The 13,089-nt window shown below is 44.6% G+C and overlaps 1 protein-coding gene across 3 annotated transcripts in view; it reads right to left on the minus strand.

The window, feature by feature from the left end:
• DVL1 (dishevelled segment polarity protein 1) overlaps positions 1–13,089 on the minus strand; it is an 89,958-nt gene that overhangs the window by 9,660 nt on the left and 67,209 nt on the right. For 2 of the 3 annotated variants that reach the window (XM_075437672.1, XM_075437674.1), the window contains exons 6-13: positions 10,844–10,937; positions 9,783–9,852; positions 8,849–8,988; positions 8,453–8,529; positions 7,907–7,974; positions 6,156–6,305; positions 1,219–1,350; positions 173–340 (exon numbers count right to left, since the gene is read on the minus strand). In XM_075437672.1, the coding sequence (XP_075293787.1) occupies positions 173–340; positions 1,219–1,350; positions 6,156–6,305; positions 7,907–7,974; positions 8,453–8,529; positions 8,849–8,988; positions 9,783–9,852; positions 10,844–10,937 (899 nt within the window). The remainder of the gene's footprint in view (positions 1–172; positions 341–1,218; positions 1,351–6,155; positions 6,306–7,906; positions 7,975–8,452; positions 8,530–8,848; positions 8,989–9,782; positions 9,853–10,843; positions 10,938–13,089) is intronic. The other variant, XM_075437673.1, reaches the window with a different exon arrangement.

Here is a 13,089-nt window from a genome sequence, read left to right on the forward strand (position 1 = left end):
TTCCCATTGCTTGGTCCAACAGGATGAGCCAACCACTTGTCATGCAGCTTCACAACAAAGGCCTGTTCTGAAACGCCCGCTTGTGAAATCCTGCAGGACTCTGCCCCGTGCACCCTGCGAGCACAGAAGAGAACACACGCGCAGCTTCGCCCTGAGCAGACGAGGAACCTACTGCCACAGAGGTCTCCAAAGACGTAGTAGCACTGTTCCGAGAAGGTGATTTTGTTCACAGTGTGCCTGAGGTAGCCATGTTTTAACATGCTGCTGGCGTATTTTCTAGCCTCCCGTCGGTCTTTGAAGCCTTCCACGTGTGTGTAAAGCCAGTCAACCACATCTGCTCCTGAAATGAGAACACGAAGAGGAGACATGGGATCATCTGAGCCAAACCAAACTTTTTCGGTTTTCTTATCTTCACCTTACCGCACAGCCCACTGGCATTACTGTGCCAGGTACTGAACACAAATATGAACATGTAGCAATTTTGCCACAAAGAGCTTAAAACGTTATTTTCATGACTTAGCCTAACTGCTAAAATAGTTACCACCAAACATCAATAAAGAAAGCAAAGCAATATCTTGCATCCAGTCAACACTACATTAACAGTGACATCAAATACACACAGAGAAAATTTTACAGTTACACTGTTCAATCCCTTCTGAGCTGCAGCAATAACACGGGATTTACAGAAGTGACCAGGAGGGTCACATGTGCAACAGGCAGATGTGACATTAGCAGAAGACCTAGGCTCCAATCCCTTTCTCATCAAAAAGTAACTACAACCTAGACCGACTAAATGTTAGCACAGTTCAGGTCACAGGACAGTCAGAATCAAAGGTAGACCAGTTGTGGTCATTTTAAATGTTATTAAGATGCTTTATTAAGGTTGTATGGCTGTCTGGAACTGAAAATTCAAGGATTGTTGCTCTGGTGAACTTGGGCAGATTGCCAGAGCCACAAGCAGTTACATGGAAAGCCTGAGATGTAACAAGGGTGGGCTAAGGACCAGCTCTGTGTGAGCATGGGAACCGTGCAGTATTTCGGGCTGTCCAGGCTCGAACAAGAGCTATTAGTTCCTTCCTGCCACACTTGGGGTTGTTCACAAATACCAAGTCAGGGGAATAGTCACAGGAAAAAAATAAGTTCACATAAAGGCAGTTTCTTCAGCCTATCTCCCAAAAGTCGCTGTTTTTTTCCCTGGCATTCCTTTGATCCGCTTACCTATCACTGCATTGGAGATGGTGATTTTTAACCACATCCTGTCCCGGATTTCCAGGCCCGAGTCTGGCAGCTGCATAACCTTGACAATAGTAGCCATGTCACTCTTCACAGTTAAGGGAGATTCTTCTAATTCTAAAAGGAAGAAAGGTTACATGCTTCTTTGAAATGAACTGAGTCTGAAAGGAACTTCTCAGCTCCCAATTTGGATGATCCGTGTCAAGACACAGCTTTACCAACCGATGCAAAAAAAGACACAGAGGTTCCCAAATGCACCCTCGCCAACGGCACAAATCACAACATTGGTACCAATTCTTCAGAGATCACGTTCAGTGCAACCAGCTCAGTCACTGAGACGCCGAGCCCCTACGCGTCCCGACTTCACAAACCAGCAACGGACCAGCACTGCGCTCCCTCAGTCCACGCTGCATCGAGATTGGCAGAAAAGGAAGCCCGAGGAGTTCTGCGACCACTGCTTTCCATTTCCATTCGCCAGGAACAGCCCCAGCCACCCAACAGCTCAGCGCACTCTGTGCAAAACTCTGCAGGACAAGGTTTCTTGGCTTGTTCTCTAACTGTTGGTTTAACTGTCAGGAATAATACCCATCTGCATGGAGAACGATGACAACCATGCCTCAATCAATGTCCACTTGTTAAGATTTGGACATCAGCATAATTGGAGAGAACTGAAATTAGGAAAAAAGCTTCCATCACCAGGATAAAGGCTAGTGGTTTCCTTCAAAAAAAACTTTCCACGATCCCAGCAACAGCAGCCTTACAAATTAACAAGTGGCTTAAAGCCAGCATTACTTCGCCCTGCATCTTTCTTGCAGAGCACTTCAAAAACGGCTACTCCCAAATGCCTGAGCAGCTCCGTTCATATTTCACACCCTCCTATGGGCTGGCTCACCAGAGGCTTCATACTTTCCTGATCCATTTTTATAATAAAAGCAGAACACCTAGGGCTGAGATTCACCCTGCTGACCTGCGGTGCCTACCATAGGAGTCTAGTTCCTTTAGAAACTCCTTCTCTACCACACAGTGAGGCAAAGTGGCATCCAATATTGCAAGCCCCGTGGGGTGACTCTGGGTCCAAGAGTCTACCAGCCTTCTTGTGGTAGCTGTGCAGAACTCAAATATCCTGCCCTATACATAAGACCATTCTACTCTTGGATACAGCACCCAGTCCTCCTCGCTCCCATCTTCTTAGCCCTAGAAAAATCATGTTGAACATGTGCGTCCTGCGTTTGCAGTTCATCTTTCCCCACCAGGAATTCAGAACCCCTCCTCCCCTCCCTTCTCCCAGCTCCCCATATCACCCACCTTTCAGAAGCACAGGGGAACCAATTTTGTCCTTTTCCAGCAACCCAAAATTTTGATAAAAGGTACAACAAGCATGAAACAATGAAAACTGAAAATGCTCCTTTCAATACATGCACTGCCAATAGGCATGAAAACATCCCAGACCATCTATGCATGCGGTTTCAATACTTGCAAAGTTTGAACAAACACTACAATTTCGCTTTTGCTTGAAGTTAGTTTGGTTAGTGGCAAAAAGCAACATGTTTGTTTGGGGGGAAAAAAACCAATAACAAATCAATATTCTAGTAAAGTATGTGGGGAGCAGTTAATTGTATTTTCTTGGAGACCTGCGATCTGCATGTAAAGAAAAACTCTGGCCAAATGATTATCAATATTTTCCAAGTCTGCTAGTTGCCGTACAAACATGAAAAATTCTGAGATGCATCGAAACTGCGCCCGCTTTGGTCTGAACTCAGTCAACCGTGGGCGTGACTACCTGACCACCTGCACAGGTACGTGCAAATCTGCGGAACAGCAGGGACAGGAACTCCTCCCTGGGGAACAGATCGACCGCAAAGCTCTTTCTCGGGGCTCTGGTTACTGGATTTGAGTGGCCTGGGAGTAAAAGAGGTGTACGCTCCAGGAAAATGAAGTCCTACCACATGTAATACCCGCCCTGCCTTATGTCCTTATTTGAGTAAGGAAGCACACCTTTGCCTAAACAAAAAGGCCCCAGGAAAGGATGCAGCACCTCAGGCTGAATACTACTGCGCAGGAACAGTTTGAAGTCTCAGTTCAAAATCCTCTGAAGTCCATGCAAAAGGAGAACTTTCCACCAACGTCAGTGGACTGCATGTTGAAACAGCAAGACTTTCAAGGAACACTGAAACACGTGAAGTTCATCTCACGGAACGGGACAGCAGTACTTTGCAGAAAGAGGGCCCGCAGTGGCAGAACAGGGGCTGGAAAATCTACCTGCAGCAGAGTAAACGAGGAGCAGAGTTTGCACTGGCTGAGGCAGCGAGTCCAACGCTCACAAACCACCGTGAGAGAATATTCTCCTGCATCAGCCAGAACTCTGCTGGAGAACAAGATACTTTTTAAAGCAATAATGATTATGAAACGCCGGAGTCTGCCTTAGTTTGCATAGTCCTGTTTTTGAAGAAATGCACCTGAGAAAATAAAGAGCTAACACAGAACTGTGTGGTGGTGATGTGTACAGCCCCAAAATCTCAGCTGCTTCAATCGCTAGCACCGATGTGATGGTGGCTGTGCAAACGGTTCAGATATCAGAACTTCCCTTTTGATCCAGAGGCCAGAGAGCAAGGGAATGCCAGTCAGAAGGAGAGCAGTTATTCAGTCCACCGACATTATCCTGGCCTTGGCATACGGAGTAAACCAGCAGACATTGACAATACTTAAAACAAGGAACCATGACACAGACTTGTCTAAGATGAGTCCGTTAAGTCACTATTCCACCTTCACAGCCAGATACCGTAGAACAGATATTATATTTGCTTCAGATACCAGTGACTCCAGCCTCAGAGGAACTGAAACAGAGAATCTTGCAGTGGAGCATGCAGAGTTAGAAAGCCCCATTTTGCAAGAAGCTCTTCGTTCTCTGAGGCGTCAATGCACAGTGTCTCCTCGCCTCTCTCTCCTCCTCCGTTCCTTCCCAATTTTGTGTCTCCTGCCAAGGAGGTGCTCTTCGTGCCTACGGCCCTGAGGTGCTGCCTGCCAGGTCGGGGTGGGTAACAGCGCTGAACCGAAGGAAGGAGTGGTGAGCACAAGGTCACAATGAAGGTCAGGGGTACTCCGCGTTTCCTTGCGTTCAGGAAACATTGTAAGTCACTGGCATAGAAATGAGAAGCTGTCTCCAAAATGTGGTTCTGCTCCCAAATAACCTTTATTTTAAAAGTATGATTGAGATGGCATCTGCGTTCCACGCTTCCCAATCACACCGCTATATATCAAGGCACACGATACACGAATAGTTCCAGCGGAACGCAGAGTAACAGACTCTTGTCGTTTGACAGCAATCAGCAGATACATTTGATTCCAGCAACCTTTAGTACCTGTAAGCCTGAAAACACATCTCAAGATAAAGCAGTCGTCAGGTAAGTGGTTCACTTGCTTTCTGCTGCGGATGTGCTTCCCCTTCAGCGGTGCTGCCTACTATCTAAAGAGGCACCGAGCTACTACACCTACAAAAAGGATAACAGCCCTCTCCATCCAAGGTGAGGTGTAATTCTGGGAACTATGCACATGTAAAATCTGAGAGAGGGCAGAAGAAAAAGAGGCAGACACCTACGTAGTCCAACAGGACTCCACTGGTCCCTGCAAATGCAACTTTCATGCTTCAGCCATGCATTTGTCCAGGAAAGATTCTGCCACTAACCACCAGCACTACATTGGTCCTTACAATCCTCAAAGCATTGTTTTTCTTGCTCATTCTGTTTTGTTGTTTTTTCTAAATGCTATCCTCCCTTTCTCTCTGGAAAAATCTTACAAAATGAAAAAAGTTACTCAGTCCTAAATTTAGACTCCAGATCTGGCAGACACTTCAGCATCCCTTGTTAAACACCTAAGTACTCCTCTGACTTTCAGTGAGTGCATACTGAGGTAGCGTTGTCCCAATAATGAGATTATCTCCTCAGGACTTCAAGGCCACTTCAAGATTTCTGTGTGTATATAAACAAATACAATAAATCTCATTGCTACAGATGAACAAATCCAATAGAAAGGTTGCATCTCTGCAGAAATTATTCCATATTAATATTACAGGAAACAAACACGTATTAATGAGGTGGAAAGTACCTCAACACTTTCATGTCAAGGAAACAGAAGTGCTGTTTTAAATACGAACGCTCTCCTGAACTAGGACTTCAGTGGACAGTGTTCTCAGAGACACAGGCTCCTCACTTATTGGTCTTCCCTTACTGCCATGTGTTGCAAACCAAACGCTCGCTTTTATCCCACACTAACATCAGAAAGCAAAGGAAACGTAAAAGAAAGGAAGAGCTTATATTCTTTAAACAAAAATGTCCAAGGTAAGGAATCAGGACAACTTGCTGGCTACATAAATATGACTAGTTGAGAGACTGCCACAGATAGGCAAACCACAAAAAGAAGGCTGAACTCTAACTGTAATTTCACATGGGACATTACATTTGTTTTTAATTTGTTCAATTAATGCTAAAAGTATAAAAAAGTATACAAGAAGGCTATGCGAGTATAGTGGAAGATTTCCTAAACGGTACACTAACGTTATTATCCAGTGACATCTATCTGAAGCAAATTATTTAAATTTATTAAAAACCAGTCAAATGCAAGGAGGAAGCTCTCACATTCAGCTGAGGGGATAAAGTTGGACACCTGCCTTGTGAACTTTAACAGGGACCAGAAGCCACCTCTTCCTGAATGTGAGCCCTAGCAAAACACCGCTGTGTTAACTTCTGGCCTTTGGAAACAGGTTTTACGCTCCCCATAAGAATGACAAATTTAAGAAAGCATTCAAGAGTTCTCTGGTGGCCGTCCTTTTCATCGTGCTTGTGGCCGGGGTCGGTTTTGCGCACAGCTCTGCACCGCTGGCCCCGAGCAGAAGACGCCTGCCCTGTGCTGGCCGCAGTGTGACTTACTTTCCGAATCGGGAATTGAGCTTGTTAGTGAGGAGCTGGTAGATGTGGTGATGCTCATGGAGGGGCTCATACCGTAACGGGGGTACGCTCCCGTCATGGCTGTGGTATGAGAGATCCACGCTGCAGGGTCAATTGGCCTCACTGGTTCAGCTGCAAAACAACCAGAAAGGGAGAAACAGACAATCAGAATCGGATCTGCAGTGAACACTAAGACCTAGAAGGAATTTTTTGGGGGTGCACTAGTTCTTGCCATTCTGATATTACAACTGAGTACAACTGAGGTAGTCTGAGCACGAGGGAACAAAAACCACCTTGCCAGCAGTAGCTGGTTTCCTCCACCAACTGCCACACCAAACGGGAGGCAACCAGGACACTCCCATTCCCATAACTGCAGTAGGAGTGAAGTATTTCCACTTGCAGGAAAGCAGCTACCTGTCCAGTAACAGTAGTTTGCTACTGTTCTATACAGTGAGACAGATTCTCCTTTTGCTACAACGTGAAGTACTCCCAAATGCTTTGTCCCAGCTGGCAGGAAGATCTCTCCCTACTTGTAAGGAATTTGGATCCAAAATAACCACTCAGACAGAAGGTGAATCCGAGCAGTGACTCTATAGCTCTGTATTTGCAGAGGTGAGGCACCATGGAATTCCCATCTCTGCATTTTTAGCAGTCATAATGAAACATTTTAGGACTGGAACAGTCTTGCACAATAGACAAGATCTATAAAGACCATTTGAAGAGACTGGTGTTCGAGAAGAATGAAAATTACACTCAGACTTTAAGAGCAGCCACATAGCAAGTAATTTTGAAATCTGGGAATAAAACTCAATTTTCTCCATAATCTGGATTACTTCTTTTCTTCCGAATTATAGTGGCTGTTGTTCCATTGCCCTAAAATCAGAAATTATGCAAAAGAGCTCTGCCTATGTTAGGTATTTCCACAAAACATCCCACACATTACTGCAATCAGTTTAGTGTACAGCAGACACACCGCCGCTCACCTTGGACAATAACGCGTGCTCCCTTGCTGAACAACGGACAAACCGATACACAAGCTCTCCCTGTAGCATTTCTGAAATGGGTGATTTGTGGGATTTTTCTTCTGATGATGCTGGTTTTCCTAAGGACTTCACCAAGTGAGCTCTCCTGCTCTGCACAAGCCTGTTGCATTAACTGCAGTGGCCAATGCTATGCCTGTCTTCACTGCAGGACTGGTTTCAGTATCACAAACAGAGCCCTCGCCAGCAGGAGGCAGCTGTGTTTGTCACATGAGCACGGGATCTTTTAACGCTACTGAAAGATTTCTTAAGCCAGAAGTTTTAAAACTAGATCATTTTCAGGCATGTTTATGTATATTAAGCAATGCTGTTTGCCTCAAATTTTAAAAATACTCAGTCAAAATCCTTTCTAAGAAGTGTACATGTGACACAATGAGGTTTTTTAACACTTCAGCATAGTTATCCTCCAAACTTTCTATCAACTGAAAGGCTAAGATCACGAGGATGTACCCACCAAAAGATCAGAGCTTGATCCAAAGCCAAGTGAATCAAAACAAAAACTCCCATGAACTCAGTAGGCACTGGAATCTCAGAAAGAGCATCTGAAACCCCCAGCTCCCAGAACAAAAGGCAAACAAACAATACAGCCAAACTTAAAAACATCGAACTCTGTTACACAGCAAAATAACTGAAAATATTCTAGACCTTGAGGGCCCCACAGGAACCCAGCAAAGAGCACAAATATATACTCACCCCTGGGGATGGTGAAATAACTCCTGGGAGTAGGGTCCCAGCATTTGGCTACTGTTAGGCTGATAGGTCTAGGAAGAAAGAAAACAAGTAAGGGCAACAACTTTACCTACAGAATTTGTAACTGCTACAACAAACTGTTTGAAACAAACTTATTCCTATCCAAGGGCTGTCAAGTGCATTCTGCGAATGCTTTTGAGATGCTTGTCGGAGTATTTTCAGCATGAACCAGTATTAGGATGTTTCTTGTTTTGTGTAGATCACGACCACTATTGGTGAAATCTGTCGAATGATCAGCTCTTGAGATATTAAAATGCTCATTGTACAAACAGTCCTACTGAAACCAGGCAACTCCTAGTTCGTGTTGGTTTTGGCTGCACATTGGAACCAGTCTCACCTCTTCATCATTTGCACTGAGACGTCCAGAGTCGAGCTCAGCAGCCACGCCGGTTGCTTATTGAGATCAAAATGTCAATCTCTCTGAGGTTTTCCCAATACTGATAACTGCATACGGAGGACAAGTGGCAAGAGATTTTGTAATATGCTCACCCTGGTTTGGAGACTATTTCCCGTAAAACCCGTACGGCATCATCATTGCTCATGTTCTCAAAATTGACATCATTCACCTGAAATGTTGAAAAAGCAGAGGTCAGGCTTTGCAATAGGGAAATTAAAGACATTTTACTTGTTGAATTCCAAATATATTTGCCTTGTAACTGTTTCCATTCCTTTGAGCAGCCGCAGAAATACTGCTTCTCAGAGCACAACTATCCAGCAGAGATCGCAAAGAGTTACAGATTTAAGTGATAACGGTCTTTGTGACACATTTCTCTGAGTATGAATGAATTCTGTTAACTGATTACGGAGTCCATGGATCTGGTGGGATGACTGAGCTGAGCCACCAACGTACAAGCCAGCAGCACGTATTTTTGGACACGGACCAACCTGCAGAAGCATGTCTCCTGGTTCAATTCGGCCATCTGCTGCCACAGCCCCTCCTTTCATAATAGAGCCAATGTATATGCCACCATCACCCCGGTCATTGCTCTGTCCTACAATGCTGATTCCCAGGAAGTTATACTTTTCTACACAGATAGAAAGTGGAGGGTGGGGGGAAAAAAAGCAAACAAAGTGATTGGAATGATAGTGAAGAGCTAACAGCAGGCTACTTCAGTCCTGAAAAATCAGATCTCTCAACGCATCAGCTGGGCCACGTTTGACTCACAATTATCTCAGGTTACCCTACTGGCGTATGTCTGCCTGGCATGGTCAGGGAAAGGCAGCAGGAAATGCTGCTAAAGACATGATTTTTTTCATACAGGACACCGAAAAATTACATTCAAAAAATCAGGAAGAGAAATGACATTGAAAAGACATGTCTACACCTAGAAATTAGGTGCCTGATCAGCATTAGGCAATGTTTTTTCCACATGCCAGAGTGGCAGGAAGAATTTGGCGCTACTGCAAGGTGCTGAATCAGCAGTCCTGCACATTTCTGTCTGGCTAAACAATGAAGCACATGAGCAGCAGAAATACAAACCCCCAGTGCTCTTCTACTTTTGTTCCTAACAACGTCTGACCCCTTACCATTCCTAGAAAAAAGAGCAGAACTCCAGATCCTGGCGTTCCAGCTCCCTCCCTGGGCTCGCTGGGAAGAGCACTGTTCTCCTTGTGCAAACGGCTCGGACCTTCCCAGTACCGGACTCAGAATCCAGGCACAGTCAGCAGAGCAGCAGCTCTCAGCTGCCATTCCCTTTAGTTCAGTTGGCATCCTTTCAAATCAATGAACTTGCTACTGGCTCCAAAAGCTACTGCACTATGACAAAATACTTCTGTATCACTTGAAATTCACCATAAGAAACATTGCTTGTCCTCTTACCCATGTTGAGTGTGACAGTGATGATATTTAGGGACATGGTAGAATCAGTGATGCTGCTGAACGAAGACGACTGCAAAATACAACAGAAAAATCTCAAGGTTTTAAATGGCTCAGGATAATACAATAAAAATAACTATTGAGGATTAATTCATTGGGAACTGAGTAACAAGTTTCTGTTTGGAAGGCATCCACCATTGTGGCCTCCTCAAAATTATTCTTCATTTAGAATCTGTAAGGAAAAAAAATCTGAACGCAATCTGCACTTTCTCCAAAGACTTGTTTACAAAACACACGGAGCAAGATCCTATACTGAGGTTTCTCAACTGAACTTCACATTTCTGCTTCCTGACTACATTGCTGACAGGCAGACATTTAAATACTAAAGTGCCCAGTGCAGTGTGAATTATTACATCCCTAAAGAGAGGAGTGAACATGATCCTTCAGGCAGCGAGAAGACAGACACTCCTCCCTGACAAAATGAAATACAAATGTGCTTATCAATTATCTCTAAAATATTTACTCCAGTTCTTGTGATAATATGTATGCATATTTATTCTTTAATCTATCAAGACTGGTATTTACAGGAGAACAAAACAGTGACTTCAAAAAGTATGTCACTTGGACCATCCTCCTTCTGCTACCATAGGACTAGCACAGAAAAGGGCAAGAGGAAAGATCTACGATTTCCTATGAACGCAGATTTCTCCTTTCAGTAGAATCCAAGTCTCGGCAATTTATATCTCAGGCAGCACAGACACCCCTTGCCCTCATCAGCCACTAGCGTGACGGAGGTTCTCCCGCGGAGGCTGGTCTTGAAAGAGACAACAAGAAATGCGATCACTTAGCAGTGAAAGGAGAAAGGGAGAGAAGAAAAAGAGTCTTGACTCTAGTGCTGCAGAACCTTGAATGTTCGAGATTTAGTCCAGGGTAGCTTACAGCCAAAGGGAGCCTTTCCAATCAATTCAACAGGGCATAGACCTGTTTCGGATCCCTTCCTAATTCACATGCTACACTCAAAAACCACGGTTCACCTTCTCCAAAAATTATGATGCCAACCTTACCCTGTCAATCTGCCGCATCCTTTGTTTCCTCCTCCTGCGTTTATGCTTCCGTATGAGCCGGGAAGAAGTACTTTGCTCAGTGGAGCTACTCAACCTGAGGGAAATTGAGAGCAAACGTCAACTCTGTAAAGCTGAACCACCTGCATTTCTCTGCACCCTGCCAAAAAAAAAAAAAAGGCTGATTCCTACAAATGCAGGAGAGAGTAAATCCTACACACCAGCAGCGAGCTTACAACGTATTGCTCTGCTCGTTGCTGAACTGCTGCTCAGTCCCAGTGCGTGCTGTCCCTCAGCCTCTGCCTGGGAGCACAGAGAAGATACCAGCTAAACTACAGCATGGATTACAGAGGGTATTTTACTGGCTTGCTTTCTTCTGGGAGCAAGAGCAAACGCAACCCACATCTCAATAGGCATTTATCACCTGGATCCAACCACCCGAAGCTCAGCGGCAGCCGTCTTCCACTACTTCAGAGGTGGTCCTGACTCCAGGCCCATCACATCAAAATGCACACTACAAGAACGGCCATACACTACACAACGATTTTAATCTCCACTCTGAGAGAACAACAGACAACCCGGAGAATCTCTTCATACTCCTTTTTTTGAGTCTTGTCATGGTGCTGTTGTTTTCTTCTGCTGCTATCTACCCTGTAAACAGGAACTTAACATTAGGGCTTGAATTCAATGAAATAAAGTAGCAATTAATAACAGCTACTACCAAATAGGGACAGAGGAACAGTGAATACGATTTACCTTTACATATTCTGCTAGTTTTATTTTGTTGGGGTTTTTTTCAGGCTCGTCAAACTTGTAGAGCCTAAATGTGCCACATTATACATATAAATCCTTAAAATCCCGCGAAGAGTTAGGAACGTTTTTTTCATTTCACAGGTAGTGGACAGAAAGACATAAATGGATTTGCCCAAATTAATTTCAGAAACCTGGAACAAAGCCTAGATGTCAGATACGCAAGTGTAACACCACAGAAACATCTCTCCTCTATTTCTTACGTTAAGAATGGCAAAGAAAGACAAAGTAATGCTCCATCATTAACCAAGGTTTAATAAAATCCAACCCTACACAACAGAAGTAATTGAACTGGCACTGTCACAACGAAAACAGTGCCAGTCTTTTTCCCCAGTCTCCACAACCCTGTCTTCAAAGTTCCCAGCCACGCGCAGGAATGCTAGAATACCTCGAGCAAAACTTGATACCAGCAACTTCAAACAGGAGCTTGCTGTCACGAGCTCACAACCCACCACACCGGGAAAGCCACCTTGCACAAAGCAGGTGTGTTTTAGTGGAGCGGAGTACCAGAGACGATGGAACTGCTCACAGGGTGTGAATCCCTTGACGTTCTCTTTCAGTTCACAAAACTATTTCAGGCATGTAAACCCCACACACTCCTTTTTTCCCCTCCCAGCAAGGCAAATTCATGTAAAGAGCCAAGAGGTGGTATTTTCAAAGAGATCAAAAATCTGATAATTCTCGATCTGTGGAAACAGCTCACAGCACCTGGATTTCTGAGGCTTTACTTTTTCAACAGGAAAAATAAAGAGGTCTTTCAGATGCGGGGCTCCCAAAACTGGACTTGTTCAACATTCACCACTCTTCTTGTAAGCACTGGCGAAGATTGACACAAAAACCTCCTCTTACACTTCACTACCAATACCCTCCCTATTTCTTCTCCGATTTCATTCTCCTCCTCTTATTTCCCAGAACGTCTCACCAGTAGGATTCAGCCAAAACTTTCCAACACATACCAGCTTAGGAGAATCTGCAGAGAGGCAAGGCATGTTGCTCACATCACAGGGAACCTGGGGGAGCTTTTCTGCATAAACACAAGTCAAGCAACAAGACGCCTTCAAAGGCTCTCCGCGAGATGCGAGTGCCCTTCTTCCACTGATGAGAGCACAAACTCAGGGCTCCAATCTGCAAACAAACCCTCTGCTCTATTCCCTGCTGGTGACACAGCACACGGGTGTGAAAGCTCTGCTCCTTCGCGTGACGAGGCAAGACATTCCACGGCTTTGGAGACAGCTGAGCTAGTCCATAACAGAAAAGACAAAACCTTAACACTTCATCTGTTCTTTTGGCACTATCATCACACTTCAAAGTCACTCATGGCATCCAGGGAATTGATTTTCATTGTTTACACAGATATTGCACCTACTGCCATATCATATTTTGGCTTTACCCCGGTGTGCATCACCTCAGGAGTATGCAATACTTCCTGCCACCAACCT

The sequence above is a fragment of the Opisthocomus hoazin genome, chromosome 16 (assembly GCF_030867145.1).
Source record: "Opisthocomus hoazin isolate bOpiHoa1 chromosome 16, bOpiHoa1.hap1, whole genome shotgun sequence".
Classification (NCBI taxonomy): Eukaryota; Metazoa; Chordata; class Aves; order Opisthocomiformes; family Opisthocomidae; genus Opisthocomus; species Opisthocomus hoazin.